At 39.4% G+C, this 19,034-nt stretch overlaps 1 protein-coding gene across 4 annotated transcripts in view; it reads left to right on the top strand.

The window, feature by feature from the left end:
* Positions 1-19,034, top strand: part of DNM3 (dynamin 3) — a 559,032-nt gene that overhangs the window by 507,370 nt on the left and 32,628 nt on the right. For all 4 annotated transcript variants that reach the window (XM_035010797.1, XM_035010801.1, XM_035010800.1 and 1 more), the window contains one exon: positions 11,493-11,657. In XM_035010797.1, the coding sequence (XP_034866688.1) occupies positions 11,493-11,657 (165 nt within the window). The remainder of the gene's footprint in view (positions 1-11,492; positions 11,658-19,034) is intronic.

The raw sequence follows: 19,034 nt of genomic DNA, 5'->3' as shown, positions 1-19,034 counted from the left end.
TAGAGCTGAAAGGGCCTCTAGAGATTAAGTCAGTGCTTCTTATACTCAGGTAGGTAGTGAAGGACCTGGTGTATTTAGTGCCATAAGCCCACAAATATTTATTGGTAAGACTGTGGCCCAATTTCTTTCTCTGTTTCAGAAAACACTCTCAAAGAAAAAGTTTGCAAGGGACCTTTTGAATTTTTTTTTTAACCAAGCTCGTATTTATGAATTTTGTAAACTCATTTAAGTCATTTATGTTATTTAAAACATCAATTATCTCAAGCAATACAAACAATTAACTTCTGGTGAGCACTCACTATATGTCAGGCACTGTGCTTGAGTGCCTTGTCAATGATTTGGTCTCTACACCTGCCCTGCCCTATAAAATGTTTAAGATGCTAATATTACCCCCTCATATGGCACAGAGATTAAGGCCTAGCGAGGCTGACTGACTTCTTAACTTTAATTTCACTAAAGTCACAAAGCTAATTAATGACAGAAACAAGATACGAATATAGTTCATCTGATTCCATACTTCATACTCTTAATTGCTATTCTAAATTGTTGCTCAAACTGAAGTGGTTTGGGAACGTGGGGTAACCTACTAGAGTCAGGTAGATTTTTTTTTTATTGTATTTGAGGAATGCTACAAATGTGTGTCTGATCCAGGTATTTTCCTTATAGTTTCTTTGATTTGGGGGTTCTCCTACAGACTTAGTAGAGTATGTTACTTATAGGAATATGGAAGATATAATTAAATGAGACAAGAGTTCTGTTGAAATGGTAGGAATTGCCATCCAGAATTGTTTCATTGATTTATTTTAATACCCTTTAAATTTTAATCACACATACCATCTTGATGTTGCATAAAGCTATCTTTATATGCTTCCTTAAGCCATGTGCATTCCAGTCTTGAGCCCTCTAAAAATTTGTATCTTACATTTTCCATTTTTTGTATATTCCCAGATATTTTATAAGTGATTGTGGAATACTGCTAGAAATTGTATTGAATTAGATGGATAATGTTGTCACATTTCTTTTTTGATGCCTTTGGCCACCAATGTAGAATGAAACTTCATGATGATAATTTCAAAGAGGTTTTACTCTTTAATTCAGAAATCATTATACCTATTTTAATTTGAAAGTATTTATATGAATTGAGTAGACATAAACAATTGGCAGGGGGGATATTATAGTACTCACTAATAATAACATTTCTAAGAATTCTGAAGCCATGGTTAGGAAAAAAGAAATTTGGGGGAAATTGTGAATACATGCAGTAATATGTTTTCTTAGCAATATTTACATATCCAATCTAAAGTTACCTTGTTATTCTATAAAGGAACATCTTGATCTGGTCATAAAAAGCATTATTTGAAATTGTAATCTCATCAGTGTTTATTAGTGGTTATAGTCTGATTTCTGCTTCTAAACTACTTTAAAAACAGTCTAGGGAAAGAAAGTTTTTAAGAAACCACTTCAGCTTTTTCTCTTATACCTCAAGCCATTTTTACAAACCTTATTAACACAGCCCTCAGTACAATCTCATATATATAAATTTTAAAATGCTACAGATTTTCTTCTAATAATAATTGCCCCTATCAAATTTACCTTAGAATAGTTTTAATTTTTATTATAAATGCTGCCATAAGTTGCTGATCTTTGAGCAATCTTGCCTTTGTTAGTTTTTACCACTCTGTGAGGAGTAGGCAAAATTTGAAGCAAACATCATGATCAAGGTGAAGCAAAGAAAGTTTTGTTTTCTGTATATTATTTCCTCCATATTGTGAGGCAGGCAATACACACAATTTCAGGAAATGAATAGAGAGAAGTAACAAAAGAAAATAAACTACAGACACGATGGCTATTACTTCTGGCATATAGATCTCCATGGAATCCATCAAATTTTCAATATCAGAATTTTTAGCATCTCCAGTATATTGTATTATTATCATCTTCATGAATTTCTATTTTCTGCACACTGGAGGTTTGCCTACCTTGAGACAAAGTCCTCTACATTTTAGTTTCTCTCTTAATTGGGAACAAGTATTTACAGAAACAGAAGTTCTATTTGGGGCAGCTTTAGAAGTACCTTTCCAGTTCTAGGGCACGTACTGTCTGTTTGGTGGCCCAGACAGACGTGGTCCATTGTGATCACCAGAAATGTTCTATCTTTAAAGATTGGGAACAGGAGATTTACAGCAGCTCAACTTGGCAAATTGGTTCTGATTTTACTTTAATCTCTCCTATTAACAGAAATGAACCTAAATTTTCTAGAACAGTTTATAGATTCTTTATCTGGATCATCTGGTAAGGCCATTGGGTCCTGGCATGTCAGGAATGCCTGACAAAGGTGTACGCACTAATTCACGTGTAGGGATGGCTGAAAAAGTTATCTTGAGGCCTTTGGGGAATTCTGCAGTTAAATCCAGATGACAGCTTTATCAACGACAATGTTCAGGGGAGCCTGGAGAGATGTAAAACCCTTGACTATAGCTACTTCTTTAAAAGCTTCGTCATTTCGTTTCTCTACTTGTGCAACAAGTCATGACTCTACCCACAGTTTTACCCTTGTGTGTTTTTAATCCATTGCATTCTTTTGTTATAAGAAGTTTTTGCATGTAAAGCAAGGGATATTGTATTTGCACTTCACTTTGAAGGATTATCTATCTCAAGAAGCTTTCATTTTGGCTAGGGAAATGGACATGTCTACACCTAATTGAGATACATGACAAAGGTTGAGAAGTCTAGGCCAATTGTTCAGATACAGGGAGAAGAGGAGCTATATTTCAGCTGCAGATTCGGAGATGCGCCAGATGCGTTAACCACGAAGGGGGTTAGAGGTAGAGTTGGAAGACAAAGCTTCAGGTTGAGAGAACATCCTGAATAAGTGATTTATTCATCTGAACTCTTTAGGATAGGGGCAAGAGAACTTAAAGTCTAACCAAACCAACTTTTAAAACACAACAACAACAAAAAAAAACACAAAACAAAAAAACTGTTTACTGGCTGGTGTAACTGCATAAACCAGAGACAGGTCTGTTGCAGCCAGATCCATACACTAGAATAATGTCTTCAAACATCCACCTCTAGCCATCTCTCAACTCTGCCGTTCTCTTTGTTGATGCCATTTGCAGGCAGGTTTGACTCCTCTTCACTCTGAGACCGCCTTGCCTACAGGCTTACTTCTTAGAAAGTTGTCATTCCTAAATGAAAGGAAGCTTCTCCTTCCTAATAGTTCTGACAAATGTGCCGTGATGGGCTTTGCGTGGTCACATGCCACCTCCGTCATCACAGAGGTTAGGCTGGATGGGCGGAGAGAGTGGCTCAGCCTGACCTCTGCAGCCCCATCAGGGCTCCAACCAACAGGACTGAGAGTGGGGGAGAGGAGGCTATCCAAAGTTATCTTTAGTCTACCCACAGGGGAGGCATAGCAAGACCTTGTGATAGACTGGAGAGACTAAAGATGGATTAGTTTTGACTCTCTCTCTCTTCCTTAGAGAAGGCTGTGAAGTAAAGGTGAATCATTAGAGTTGGACCAGTGTTACTTCCCATCACAGCCCTTCCTGATTCTCTGCTTCTCTGAACTCTTACAGCACCTGTGAGCTCCACTAAGCAATGTAACATTGACTCACATACTGTTTTATGATCTATAGTGAGACTGTGTATGTATTAGTCAGGGTTCTCCTGAGAAACAGAATCAATAGGATATGTGTGTGTGCACATGCTCAAGGATACATAGATAGATAGATAGATAGATAGATAGATAGATGATAGATAGATAGATAGATAGATAGATAGATAGATAGATAGATAGATAGATAAATGATTTTTTATGTGGAATTGGCTCACATAATTATCGAGACTGGCAAGTCCAAAATCTGCAGGGTGAACTGGCAGGCAGCAGACCCAGGAGAGCCAGTGTTCCAGTTCAAGTCCGAAGGCAGTCTTCTGTAGAACAGAAAGAGCCATATTGCAGATGAAGTCTGAAGGCAGTCGGCAGGAGAATTATCTTTTGCTGGGGAGAGACAGTCTTTTTGTTCTATTCAGGTCTTTAACTGATTGGATAAGGCCCACCCACATTATGGAGAACAATCTGCCTTACTCAGAGTCTACCAATTTAAGTATGAATCTCATTCAAAAATACTCTCACAGAAATACCCAGAATAAGGTTTGCACCATGTATCTGGGTACCAACTCAAGTTGACACATAAAATTAACCATCACAAATTGTTTTTATGTTTACCCTATTGTGTTTGATCCTATTTTCTGGAAATTTTTCTTTGGAAATATTATGTTTCCTGTTTTGCTACTCCAAAGAAATGTTGTGATTTTTTTTTTTCACTAAAAAGGAAATTTGTATCAGTTGATTCTAATTCTAGTTCTCTTTAGAAAAAGGGTTTTTTTTTTTAACAAAGTTAAATTTTAAACAGATATTTTTGCCAAGAGTCGATACTTGAAAATTAATTTTGGCCCTTTTAAAATTACTAATATTATCTGAAACCAAAAAAGGTGGTGAGGCCAGTGGTTGTTTTTAAAGAAACGGTTTAAATTGTTCTGCTTAGACCGTTTATTGTTTGGACAAAGGGTTGTTATGCTGTGGCAAGCAAACTCAGTATATAAAGATTAAAATTTTCCAAAAAGAAATATTCGTAAGTTTAGAAAAAATTCTCAAGACTGTTTAAATAGCAATGTTTGATAATGTGTTTAAAATATATGAATATTACATGTTCATAAACTACCTGTTAATATAAAGCAATATAGGACTTTAGATAGATTAAAAACTAGATTGGAATTACTATAACTTCGGGGCGCCTGGGTGGCTCAGTCAGTTGAGCATCTGCCTTCGGCTCAGGTCATGATCTCAGGGTCCTGGGATTGAGCCCCATTTCGGGCTCCCTGCTCCTCGGGGAGCCTGCTTCTCCCTCTCCTCCCCACGTGTGGTGTCTCTCGCTATCTCTGTCTCTCTCAAATAAATAAATAAAATCTTTAAAAAAAAAAAGGAATTACTTGAACTTCTAGGAGGACCTCAGGACAGAGTACATAAGTTTTCAAATTTCTCTAAGAATCCTCATATCCACGTTTGTTTTTACAGTTGCAGATAAAAGCTAGTGTTTCAGTGCATCTTAAATACAAATGCAGTGACTGTCAGTTATATGAGGGAAACCCTCCTTCCCCTTACTCCTCCAGATCCTCCTTAGTCATTGCTGTCATCATTCAAGTTGTTTATTAGAGACATAGGCATACGCTGGCCCCACACAGACTGTTCGCAGCTATTGGGCTGAGTGAGAGTTAGAAAAAAAAGAGCTACATTAAAAAAAAGAGCCACCCATTGACATAGGTTTGTTGTTATTGTTTTGAGTCAAGTACATATCTTTCAAATCCTATGTGGGTTTTTTTTAAATGGCTGATTAATTTCACATTAATCTTACATAGTTTTATAATGCTTATTATGATGCAGTGTGACGATGAAAGGAGAACAAGAGCTGTAGGGAGAATAAAAAGGGTAGTAGCAGGTAAAGGAAGAAGGAAGAATAGTGGTGAAAATGACAGAAGCAGACAAAGTTGGGTCCTGCCTGCTCTGTCCAGTGGGTCACCGCTCACAGGATCGGGGGGATTCAGTGTTTTGTCCTGTATTATGGATGTTTCTCGCCGATTGGAGACGTAAGTAGATGCCAGCTCATAAGTACAGTCGCAGCTCCAATCTGTAGACATCCTTAGACAGAGCCATCATATCTTTACATCGACTGACATCATTCTGAATGCAGATCGTTATTTATCCTGCCCAGACCAGGAGCTCAGCATGGAAAGCTCCGTCCTAGCAATCCAAGCAATTACTCACATTTACCATCTTAGCAACACCTCAGTTACCTGGAGCTCGGTCTCTTAGGTTCCGTCCAAAACAGAAACCTAATCCCTCAGGAGATGGCCTGGGTGAGTCTTTGTCTTCAAATATTCCACATATTTATGAAGCTCCTGCTACATATAGGGCACTGGGCTAAGTCCTAAGGATAGAACAATGAGCATGTTCCCCCAGTGTCAGTCTGAAATCTCACCCAACTCGTAAGGTTCGTCTCTAGTGTGGCCAACCCTAAGGATTCTCCTTGAAGCCTACCGTGCTTGAGCTCATCCTCGGACTCACTGACTCATCCCACCCTGCATCCTCCCTGCCAGAGGAGAAGCTCACCAAAGTACCAAAGTTTTTCAACTTCCTTTGTACCCCTCACAGTTCACCTGAGACACTAAACAACTATTTTTTTAATTAATTAATGAAATACCTGTCCCAAGGCAGCAGACTACAATCTCTACTCCTCTCAAAGGCTTTCTGGAGCACATTTCTTCCATAGTTTTTGTTTTTTGTTTTTTGTTTTTTTTACAAGTTGGTTGCCTGCCTCTGCAAATTAGCCTCTAATTAGCCTCTGCAAATTAGAAGAAGTAAATAACTGAAAGTGGGGAAAGGTTTTCAGTGAGACATTCTTCATAATGTGCGGCTGGAAAATTCAAAGCTGCGTTACCGTGGTAACACTATTTTCATAATGATGACCTGATTCACTAAGAGAAAGTTAAATGATATTTTTTTACTGTTTGTTTAAGGTAGTGGAGAAATTGTATGATAATAATAAGGTGCTTAGAAAGGGGCAAGTGTTGCTTATCTGGGAAAATCACTTGTGTAGATCTGTAGGTTGTAGTGCAATGCTCTCCATTGGTGAGAAGAGATGCAGCAAACCTCCCCCAACCAATTAGCTAGTATGTTTATGTATGTATTTTTGCCAGGATACTTTGCATTTCTGTTGTTCCACTTTTAAAGAGCTGCAGTCACCTTAAGAAAATAATCTTACGTAGATGGTTTCAGTGATCCTCCAAGAAGCCTATGACATAATTCAATAAGAAATTTAAGGAAAGAGGGCACCTGGGCGGCTCAGTCTGTTAAGCATCTGCCTTCAGCTCAAGTCATGATCCCAGGGTCCTGGAATCGAGCCCCACATCAGGCTCCTCGCTCAGCCAGGAGCCTGCTTCTCCCTCTGCCCCTCACCCCGCTTTGGTGCTCTCTCTCTCTCTCAAATAAATAAAATCTTAAAAAAAAAGAAATTTAAGGAAAGAAAAGAGATGAAAACAAAACACATGAAAAATAGACATCCCCCATCAAGCCCAGATCTCCTATAATGGTTGCTTTAAGGTATGGTGGGAATTACTTCTGATTTGGCTATTTCGTCCTCTCACCTGTTAAAGTATTAAGTCTCTAGGAGAAATCTTTTAAATTAAAATGTTGTAAAACAGACTGGTTCTTGAATACCGTGCAAATAGTTTCATAAGAAAGAAAATTACAATATTGTTTATAAACCATTTACAGTGCTGAGTTGTTATTTTTCATTGTTTAAGTTGCATTAGATTTCACAAAAGCTGTTTGTGAACAAAATTGCAATAGGAAGGCCTGTCCATTGTATTTTTCAGAAGAAAGCTGGTTTTCACAATATTATTCACATTTTGTAAACAGCATCAATGAACCTGCACATAAAAGGTTAAATGTTTGCAGACCATTCTTTTTTGCCTCAAAGATCAGAGACAAATTACTATTTTTATTTTACATTCCCTTGATGAGGATAATGATAAACAGCTGTCACTTCAGTGCTTAGACTGCAAAGAATTCTATTGCAATCCTATAATTTAAACAAAGAAAAAATACATAGTCATACACAGTATACATACAGAAAAAAACACGACAGAGAATTTGGTTAGAACTGGGTCAGAGAAAAGGGAACATTTGCTCTCTGAAATTACTCAGTTTAAAGAAAAAGTCCATCTATGCGTATTTCCCCCATTTATCTTAGCTATATTAGAAAAGGCAAGTATTTCTGCTATCTTTCTAAAATCAGAAAAGAAATTAAATTTGCATTCTGAATTCTGTGACTCCCCGTCACGTCCATGGTATTATGTGAGTAGTTAAAGTTTGCATGTGACCACATATTATTTCCAAAAGCTAAAGAGAACTTCAAATTGTTTTATGGGTTACTCTGGAATACTTCTTGTGTGTGTGTGTGTGTGTGTGTGTGTTGAGAATTAATCCATTCGGTGTTCTCCATTCACTCTGACACTTTCCTTATTATTTGCATCTGGTTTTTAAAAGTGAAAGTGAATGTCTTTTGCATGTTTTGATAAGCAAAAAGTAAAGTAAGGCTAAATGTTAAAAGTAGTGTGAAATGGGAAAATTAAGTGTTTCTATGTAAACGTGCAGATGATGGTATAATTTCTTGGTGTTTTATATTTCTGGAGGTTCTTTTAAAAATACTGTTTACTCTGCTTTTCTCTTTTGTTTCAATCTTTTTTTTTTTTTTTTTTTACAAATAGCAATATTTCAATGACATCTTTTCCTGGAAACTCTTTCTACATTTATTTTATCTATGAAACTGACTTGATGTTTTATGAATGTTTCACTGTTTCATAATACTTGATTTTTTTATACTTATGGAAGAAAAAGAAATTTGTTAAAATTGTATGCATCTTACACTTACTGAACAAATTTCAACATGCTCTTCTGTGGGTTGACAATAACAAGGTTGTGGTGTGGATCTTCTACGCAAAGTGCTTAGCAGAGTACCTAGAACACAGCAAGTGCTCAATAAGTGTTCCTGGGACAGGTGGAATATTGATACTGAAATGTCATCGCCCCCGACTGTTAAATACCATAACAAAACCGCAGTATATTTCAGATCAGAGAGACAAACTGAACTGTATTTTATCCATTATGGAGGTTTATGTCGCTTTGTATAAAAGCTGTTTTCCTCCCAAAGCTGTCGGTCATCTGTTCTCATTTGTGTACAATATTTCATAATCATTTTATCATTCTCACTGTTATCAAGTAGTCATGGGTCCTAACTCACCGCCCTGGGGTTTCTCTGGTCTCCAGTGTCTCTGACATGTAGGCAGGCACACTTGGAACCCCTGAATGCACCAGAGCAGCTTCCTTGATTTACGTAAACCCCTTGTGGAGTTGTTAACTCCTTCTCCCGTGCATCAAGCTCTGTGCCGGGTGCTGAGAAGGGAGAGAGAAACAAGACACCAGAATCTAATAGGAGAGGAGCGTAAACTGAGGCTGGATATTTAAAAAAAGTGAACACAAGACACAGAGGAGGTACAAAGGGGGGGAGTGATGGGGTCGGGGGGCCATCAGGAGCTTGTCCAGAAGGTTCTGAAAGATGAAAGATCTTCACGGGTGGGAGGAGGAGGGTCCAGGCAGACTTCATAGGCCTACAAATATGCCTTTCACACATGCGTATTGATTCAAAGGAAAACGTGGAGGTGTTAAAAAAAAAATACACTTGGGGCGCCTGGGTGGCTCAGTTGGTTAAGCGACTGCCTTCAGCTCAGGTCATGATCCTGGAGTCCCAGGATCAAGTCCCGCATCGGGCTCCCTGCTCGGCAGGGAGTCTGCTTCTCCCTCTGACCCTCCCCCCTCTCATGTGCTCTCTCTCTCTCTCTCATTCTCTCTCTCAAATAAATAAAATCTTTAAAAAAAAATACACTTGCCATTTTTATATTGCTTGAATTGAAAATGTTTTATGCACAAAGTTTTCACTTTAAATTTTCATAGTGTATGTTGAGAGTCAAGCAGCTCTCTCTTATTCCATGAATATTCAGAAAGGAAAGAAAGCAGCTAACATTTATTGAGGCCCTTGGCTAGGTCATCTCCTATGTGTTATCTCCTTTAGCTTCCACAGGCTCACCAGGGACGTGTATCCCCGTTTTAAAGATAGGGAAGCTGAGTTTAAATTACATCAAGTAACAAGTGTGGCCACACAACCAGTACACAATAGAGCCTGAATTTGAACCTGAAGTTTTCACTTTCAAATACATAATCCTTAAAACGACATTGCAGTTACTGCTGGCTTACAACTTGGGCTCCGCATGGAACACATTTGAAGTGGTTTTTATACCCTAGGAAGGAGTTTGGAAACATGATTGTTTTTTCACTGCTGTGGCTTACCTTCCCTCTACCTACCACTTTATGGCTTCAGCTTTATACCCATTTGTCCTAGATCCTATTGTGCTTGTATATCACCAATTAAGAATAAAAGTAGTTCTTTACTACGGAAGACTTGATTTAGTTCTTTCTCTCAGTGACCAAAGACCATTTCAAACAACTGCCCTTTTTGAAACTTCCTCTACCTTGCTGGAGTAGCTGTAAGATGCCTCAGAAATGTCCTCAAACTATCGCCCTGAAGCATGGGGCCATACTCTCATGGTCTCACAACAATGACTGTTGTGTTTTAGAGTGAGCACATTATTTTAATATTTTTAATAAGTATTGGATATTTCTGAGCAAGAGAAGCCTATATAAATGACTAGGACCTATTTCTCTCTTTGTTATTATTGACTTTGTAGGCCTACAAATATGCCTTTCACACATGCATATTGATTCAAAGGAAAAGTTTGTCATTTATAGATCCATTTAAGCACAGGGCTTTGCCTAAAACTGATAGGATGATTGAAAACCTGGCAGATCAAAGTATGTACATTTCCAAGGAAAAGTACTTCATGTCTACAATGGAAGCAATAAATTATCCCCCCCCCCTTTTTTTGCATTTGTAATTAAATCTTTCCAAATGTTAGAAAGTAGCCAGACCACTAACAGTATTTGTATCATGTTCTGGGGCTTAGATGGTTCAACCTGACTTGAAATGGAGACCATTTGTTCTAAATTGATTTCAATGCCAAGCCAATAGGTCAGCCCTTAATGATGAAGATGCCATTCCAGCCCAGCCTCTGGTGGATAAGCCAAAATTAATTAACTCAAGTCCCATAGTATAGAAAACAGATGCTTCTCTCATGTTGCACAAATAAATTCTTTGTGTATAGATGTGTTCTGTTTTATTCAAAGAATAACAAGTTGGAAGTTAAAATTGTAAGTTTTCCACAATGGAGCCAGCCTTTAGTAGTGATGACAGAAGCATGAATTTACAGAACAAATTCCAGCAAGTGCATGGAAAGATGAATTATTCTCTATATCTCTTATTTTGGCTCCAGGCCAGGCCTAGGAGATTTAGTTTTAAAACCTGGGCTGATCCAAATGCTGATCCATTCCAGAACAGACCTAGGAGTTCCAGAACAACACCAAGGTTATTTCTAATCTATAGAATCCCTGGAGACCCATCCCAGAGGTTTACATCTACATCATTTGCTTGGATTCAGTTCTTTGGCCAGCTTGTAAATGGCTGAAGATTAGATTGTTCTCTAGAGGTATGTTGTTAGGTGCACTCTTTATCTGGTTATTCATCCCAGCATTCGCTCAGAAAGTTGCTTCCCCTAGGTTGTGGGTTGCTAAAAGTAGAGGAATAACTGCCTGGTTCTGATCCCTTTTCAGAATTAATGGGTATGTTTAAAATAAAGATGTTAACCATCTAGTGATAGAACTCCAAAGAGAGTGAGCAGAAGTTGATCATCTGATAATGTATGGTATTTTTTTTCTTCTGAACGAATGTGAAATAATTCATGTTTTCTTTCCTTTCTGTTAGACTGAAAATGATGAGAATGGCCAAGCAGAAAACTTTTCCATGGACCCACAATTGGAGAGGCAAGTGGAGACCATCCGCAACCTCGTAGACTCCTACATGTCTATCATCAACAAATGTATCCGAGATCTAATTCCAAAAACAATAATGCACCTTATGATCAATAATGTAAGTGATTATAAACTGTCTCATTTTAACTTCTAACCCATCTTAGTGTGGAAACTGCTCATATTCTCACCAGCTTCTTTGTGATATTTTCTGGATGGTTGAATACCTATTACCCAGATTCCTTATTTTCTATTACAAGTGACAAGTGACTGACCAGTGAAAGAGAATTTAGGGAAGCCAACATGAAACTTACAGCCACAGTACTGTGGAATTCCCTATCGCCTATCTGCTCCTGAAGAGTGTGCATTTGCTCACAAGAAAGCAGAGCAAAAGTACTGCAGCTGTGCTCAGGGTGTGAGTTAATTGCAAAGCCAGCAATAAAACCAGATGCCCCAGCTCCTAGCCTTTGAGATTAAAAGCAAAAAATATTTATTCTTGTCTACACACAAACACATAACATACGTTGATATGATTATTTTCACTTTCTAAAAACTACGGAATGCTATTTTCACCCGGGAAGTGGCTTTTTGCCCTATCCCCTTGGATTCAGAGTCAGTCAACTTCTCTTTTCTGGTAATGGTGATATTGCCACAGATCTTAAAGTGCCTGCTAGACGAACCCTCAGTTGATCTGGAGTGTACAGAATCCCTCCCTTTTCATGGTTACTTTACAGTAGTCAGGATATGATACTTAAATTACATGATCTAGTTTGGTTCTTTTGGCAGCTACTTTATTAAAGTACAAATAATATTACAAGTTATTGGAGAAACTATCTTTTAGATAAGATAGGCTATCATGCAGTGTTTTATAACAGGCTTTTCTGATTCTTGAAAAGGAGACACCAGTATTTTTAGTTCTAGCTGTCTTCTCGGGATACCTTTTATTTAAATCGATGATATATTATGAGCATTTGCTTGTAACACATATAAATTAGCTGGCAAAGTTACTGAACACACTCGAATTCAGGAGAAACCTATATTCTGAGCCTGGTTCTGCTACAGATTCTGTTGACCTCAAGACAAATCAGTTAACTTCTTTGCATCCGTTTCCTCCATATGTAAAATATGAATCGTAGAAAAGGTACCTGGCTTAGGGATTTATTTCAGAAGATAGTATATATGGAAGTACTATAAAAAATGTAAGAAGCCAATGTGGCTGCCTGCCTATTTCAGAACTATAAAGAGCCTTTGTCCATATTTCAAGATTTCTTTCAAAATTGTATTTGTAAATATGACATTCTATTTGTGGTTCATGGTGTGTTCGTTCCTTGAAGAAAAGTTTCCTGGAAGAAACCCCTTGAAGGAAACCCTTCTTCTTTTTTTTTTTTAATCTTATGTTAATCCCCATACATTACATCATTAGTTTTAGATGAAGTGTTCCATGATTCATTGTTTGTGCATAACACCCAGTGCTCCATGCAGAATGTGCCCTCCTCAATACCCACCACCAGGCTAACCCATCCTCCAACCCCCCTCCCCTCTAGAACCCTGTTTGTTTTTCAGAGTCCATCGTCTCTCATGGTTCATCTACCCCTCCGATTTCCCCCACTTCATTCTTCCCCTCCCGCTATCTTCTTCTTCTTCTTTTTTTTTCTTAACATATATTGCATTATTTGTTTCAGAGGTACAGATCTGAGATTCAACAGTCTTGCACAATTCACAGCGCTTACCAGAGCACATACCCTCCCCAGTGTCTATCACCCAGTCCCCCCATCCCTCCCACCCCACCCCCCACTCCAGCAACCCTCAGTTTGTTTCCTACAATTAAGAATTGAAGGAAACCCTTCTTGAAGAAGCTCTAAGCACCCATGGTTTTTAACCCTATTCCCATGCAAGATTTTGCATAATTAAACAAGGTTGCTAGGATGCTTTGAAGTATCAGCAGTAGGTGAGCAATATATTGGAAATTTGGAAACCAGGAATTGTATTCTTAAGCTCAGTCAATGGCCTGCTGTGTGACCTGGAGCAAATTATTTGGCCCCTCTGAGTTGAAGTCAGTCACTTCTAAAATTACGATAAGAACACTGAGCTGCCTCACTGAATTGTCAGAGAACGTAATAAATGCGACTGTATGCCATTTTGAAAAATACAGAGTACTAAACAAATAGTCTGTGTATTTTTAAAATTACCCTCTTAATTTTACTTAAATGAGTTCAGGTTGTTTTGCTGTGGTATATCCAGGCACTTGCTTATTTAAACATTTTCCTGATTAAGTATCATTTATCTTTTCACTGTTTTATCGCAAGTCATTAGTGCGGCCATCAGTTCAAACCCTGCTTTGCTCTGCACTATATTAAATCATCGGCACAGGAAATAGCACTTACTGTCTATAGCACGAGGAGTTGCCTGACACTAATTAGTTAAAACGAAAAAGAAAAAAAGACCCTCTTACAAATCTATCCTACTTTCACCTTCTCAAGAAACACACACATACACATACACAAAGAAACACAGGGGTAATTGCCCTCACCCCTCACTGGTGTGCTTGTTGGCTTTAATGAAATGGCTGAACCCCTGCCCCCCCAGGGAATTCTCCGTGGAGGTAGAGCTCTGCAAGCTGCCTTGAGAGAGACCTTGCACAAGAATAATGAGAAAGAGGACCTTGACGCTGAGACTCACAGGAATGTAGAGAAAACAGAACCATCACGTAATGCTGGATTCTTACGAAATGATGGTTATCGTTGTTGGAAATTTAACTTTTTGTATCTGTCAGAAAACAGTTTTATGTATCTCGGATGACCACTTTTCCTGGAGTATTATTTTGTTTGCTTTTTTCCTAGATATGTCAAAATACAGAGTTATATATATTTGATAATTACATAGATGTAAAAATATAAATTGCTCTTTTAAATGCCATATTCTCAGGGCATCTTATTGGACAGAACATCTGAATCCTTTGTGTTCACTCCGGAAGGGCCCTGTTGAGTACAAGGACCAGAAACGCACTGAACACCAAGCACCGTGTCACGCCTATGTGCTGGTTGTTTATTCGATGTTAAGAGATCTTCAAGGTAGAGAATCCATCATAGAATCACAGCTAGAAAACAAATACTCTGCCTCCTCATGCTAAAGTCCATCCACTTAACCCTGCTGCTTCTATAAATGGCGCTGGGTGGATGCTGGTTCTCCCGCACCAGTGAATGCCTGCAACGGGGTCCTCTGTCAGTGGACAGTCACCGTGGAAAGCGGTGCCGTGGCCTTTCCTCTTTGCAATGGGAATGGCTACGCTGCCTTCTGAAAAAGAGTATATTTCAGCCAACTTTTATAAAGTTCAGAATTTGGTGGGCAGTTTCCTTTGAAAGTTTACATTAAGTGTTCTGCCACTCAGGTCTCCATATGGAATTATTTAAGAAGTTTAAAGCCAGCAATAAATGCCTTGCCTCAGACATACTGTAAGCCTTTGTTGAAGCAGAACAGCTGTTGCAGTGCTTAAGCGCACTGGGGAACAGCGGCACAAAGAAATAGCAAGTTTATGACAGCCGGCCGTTCGGGACCGGCTGCAGCCGAAGCAGGGGAGTTTTGGTCAGGACTTTAATGTTCGCACACACCTAGCCCCCCCAGGGCAAGCACAGTTTGATGGCCTCTGCTCTGCAGCCCACCCCACCAGAAGATTCTCCGTCCGAGAATCGAGCTTTATTGTGAGAGTCTGCATGGCAGGGCGGTACACAGTTCAGTGTTGGCACCCACGGGACAGCCATCCACCGGGCACTCAGTATTTCGCCCCGATCATAAATGGAGAAACTGAGGTGCCGAGAGGTTAAGGGACTCGCCCAGGGTCACATAGCAGGGCTGGCAGAGTCAAGATTAAAACCCAGATCTCATCCTTAGTTAACGCATATAGCAAGGATGGGCGAACTATGGAGCTCAGCCTTCTCCACCTAGGGGGCTGCTCTGCCCATAGCACGTATCTGGTGTATCTTCCCAGAAGGCTCATTTCCTGGAAGATTTCAGGGTTTGTTTGAATATGAGAAACATTTTATTTTATTTTTTAATTTTTTTTAAGATTTCATTTATTCATTTGAGACACAGAGATACAGAGAGAGAGAGAGAGAGACAGCATGAGCAGGGAGAGAGGCAGAGGGAGAGGGAGAAGCAGGCTCCCCGCTGAGCCGGGAGCCTGATGCGGGGCTCGATCCCAGGACCCTGGGACCACGACCTGAGCCGAAGGCAGACGCCTAACTATCTGAACCACCCAGGCGCCCCGAGAAACAACATTTTAAATCTTAACTAGTAATTCAAACCCAGATAATACAAAATAGAACGTAAAGTTTTTATGAAACTTTTTAAGAATCAGATATGAAGCCCAGGGGCATTTCACACTTGGAGTGCGTGCTGCCGCCTGGACCCCTGGACCCCTGGAGCTCCACATTTACTCTCCTTGGCCAGTGGCACTTCGCTGGAAAATTAGTAACATGTGCCCTCGTTTCAAAACTCACTGTAACTTTCATGTGCATGAAGTCGAGTATTATTTCAAATGTTCATTATTTGAGGGGAAAGTACACCTTAAATACCAGGGCACTGATTTGTTTCCATGGGTCAAAAATTCAGCATCCTGCTCAAGAAACAGATCGGGACCAGGAGCCGGAAGACCCCCCCCGGCCCCCACTCCTGCGTGCTCCCATCTCCCATCACTCCCCAGCAAGGGCACCGCTCCTGATTTCTTACAGCATAGCTTATCTTAGCTCTGACTGTTCTTGAACTTTGGAATCATATAGTGGGTGCTTTCTGGTGTCTAACTTCTTTGGCTTGACGTTAGGTTTGTGAGGCAAAGGATGCCACTTTTTCAAGAAACATCACTGGTCTTTAGCAGAAATCCGTCCCTGAGAAATGGAAAGGAAGCTAGAGCAGACATGAAAGAACTGTGAGATCTCAGAGAATCACAAGCTTTTAACCAAGCCCCTTTCCCAAACTAAGCAAATTTAAATGGCGCAATTACATTTTTTATATATTCACGTGAATGCAAGTGATCACTGTGTTGCAGACTCCCGTCTAGAAACAGATTTTAAGGAAATGGCCTCCTTAGTAACAGAATTGTGTGAAAATTCGAGGTATGTCCCTTCTATTTATGAAGGCTTTAAAATGGTCTTAATTATGAAGACAAAGAAGTCTTAAGATCCAAAACTACTGCAGGTTGATAGAGAAGGGTTAAAGTAAGAAAGAGAGGAAAACATGTGGAACGTTTTTAATGACCTCACATTCCTTTACACTGAGCGGGACGACATGGTACAGTCATGCCTGTTTATCTAGCCTGTAGAGTCTGAACTGGAATGAGGTTTTGTGTATGAGAATTTTTTTGTGAACCATACCAAGATGTATAGGTTATAAGGTGTTATAATTAAAAGCATAAATATTATTTCAAGTCTTGCATCCAAGTATAATTCGTTTATGTCATGTTCTGTGAGGTGTATTCTAAATGCCATCACCTCCAAGGGATCTTACTGGGCCTCGACTGTCATGCAGAATCCTTGAAATTTATGTATTTGCACCACGGACATACAGACTGCTCAGAAAGTCCCTGAAGTGTCTGGAAACTCCCTGACGTTCCCCTACCTTTGTTCCCGTTGTGGCATCCCAAAGCCAGGCTAGCAGGAGAAGGGTCTTTCTAAAATTTTGTTTCAGTGCAAAATAAAACGTTAGCCTCCGCTCTGTATTAAACTATGTATGTCTCTCGACGCCTGCACCATTGCAATAGCTTTCTGTGTGTTCTTCTCCCTCTAAATACCTTAGGCCAATTTCGTCTGCATGCTTTAGAAAGAACAGCTTCTGCTTGCAGAGCACTAACGAAATGCTAGGCATTGCGTGAGGCAACTTATAATCATTCTGTCACCTGATCCTCACAACAGCTCTTGAGACAGCTGCTACCACTGTCCCCATTTTACAGATCAGGAGCCTGAGACTGGAGGAGGTGGTTGTTTGCTCAAGAAGAGTTAAGTGTGGGAACTAGGACTCAGATTCAGAGCTGTCTGATTGCAGAGCGTGAGCTCTTAACCACTGTGCCGTACTGCCATTTTCTCCTGTGCCAGTAGTGATACTCCTATTAATTCACAACATTGCCAAATCTTTGGGATAGTAGGCAAGTTTTAGCGTGTTATGTTCTGATGTGGAAGAGTTGATTCAAGGCAGATCTTTGATCAGAATGCTGAAACAAGCCCTTATTATTTTATTTCGTGGTTTGACAGTCGCTTCTTAATTCAGATCTGCTTTAAATCTATTCTTGGAAGGACCTTCTTTTAAATCGTGTTTAATAGATTCTAAGTGATACTCCAGTTAGATGTAAAGCTTCAAACTAGCTTAGCCCAACTGCTGTTCCATGCCAGGAAAATTGTCTGGTTTTGAGTTTTGCGTTGCATCATCTATCTAAGTGCATGCACATGCCCAGCGGCAGAAGGTTCGTGCAAATGTCCCTGACTCCTTGGGTACCTGCAAGTATGTTTTAAAAGTGACTAAATCTCAAAAAAAAAAGGGGGGGGGATGAAATATTCCTTAAGCCAAATTTACTGTCTTTCCTCTAACTCTCCTTCCTGACTTTTGATTTTCTGTTTTCCAATTCACCCCAACCTCAGTGCTTGAAGTGTCCTTGTTCCTTTTGCTCCTGCCCTTTCACATCAAACCAGCACTTATGCCCACCTGGTTTTTCCTCTATCGTGTAATTGATATGTGCCCATCTTTTCTGTTCCACTGCAGTCTCGCTAAATGAAAGCCCTACCATCTAGAAATGATCTATAATGGTCTTCTATCAGATTTCTTTCTCTCTGCTACCACCCTTACAAATTCTTTTCCAATCACAGATTAATTTTCCTAAAACTCTATTTTATTGTTTCACTTACTTGCATAGAAGTCTTCCATGGCTTCCCACTGCCAAGTGGATACAGTTCCAACACTTTTCCTTGGCGTTCAAGGCTTTCACATCTGGCCTCAGGTTACCTGGCCCAACTTACCTTCCACAGCTATCACACATAAACCTTCTACCCTACTAGACAGTTGCCCAAATACATCTTGTCTACTAGATTACTTCCACATTTGAATCACTCTTGGTTTGCAAAATACGGAGAGAATACTCTTTATTTCACCACAGCGAAGCTGTGACTTAGCTGAATTTTCTGATCAGCAGAATTATTTACATAGTTTGATACCTTTAAAAAATAATAAAGCTATGTGTTTTTGACTTTTGTGATCTCTTGGTTCCATATTCCACTACAAGCCAGGGATTCTGAGCCTCTGACAGCTATGCTGCTGTCTGCCTGAATTTGTAACAATTAAATATGCTGGCCTTTGGTCTTTCCTAGAAAGATCCAGTGACTCTAGATAAGCATTAGTCTCATTTAACAGAGAAACTGAAAAATCCAAGTTGGTTTATTTTTGTAGGCTAAGTTAATCAGCATACTTGCGATACCACTCTACAATCATGATGCTTAAACATAAATTGTCTTTGCTAAGC

The sequence above is a fragment of the Mirounga leonina genome, unplaced genomic scaffold, assembly GCF_011800145.1.
Source record: "Mirounga leonina isolate KUSES-001 unplaced genomic scaffold, KU_Mleo_1.0 Mir_154, whole genome shotgun sequence".
Lineage (NCBI taxonomy): Eukaryota > Metazoa > Chordata > Mammalia > Carnivora > Phocidae > Mirounga > Mirounga leonina.
Note: the sequence above shows the minus strand (reverse complement) of the source record. Positions and strands in the feature narration are given on the sequence as shown.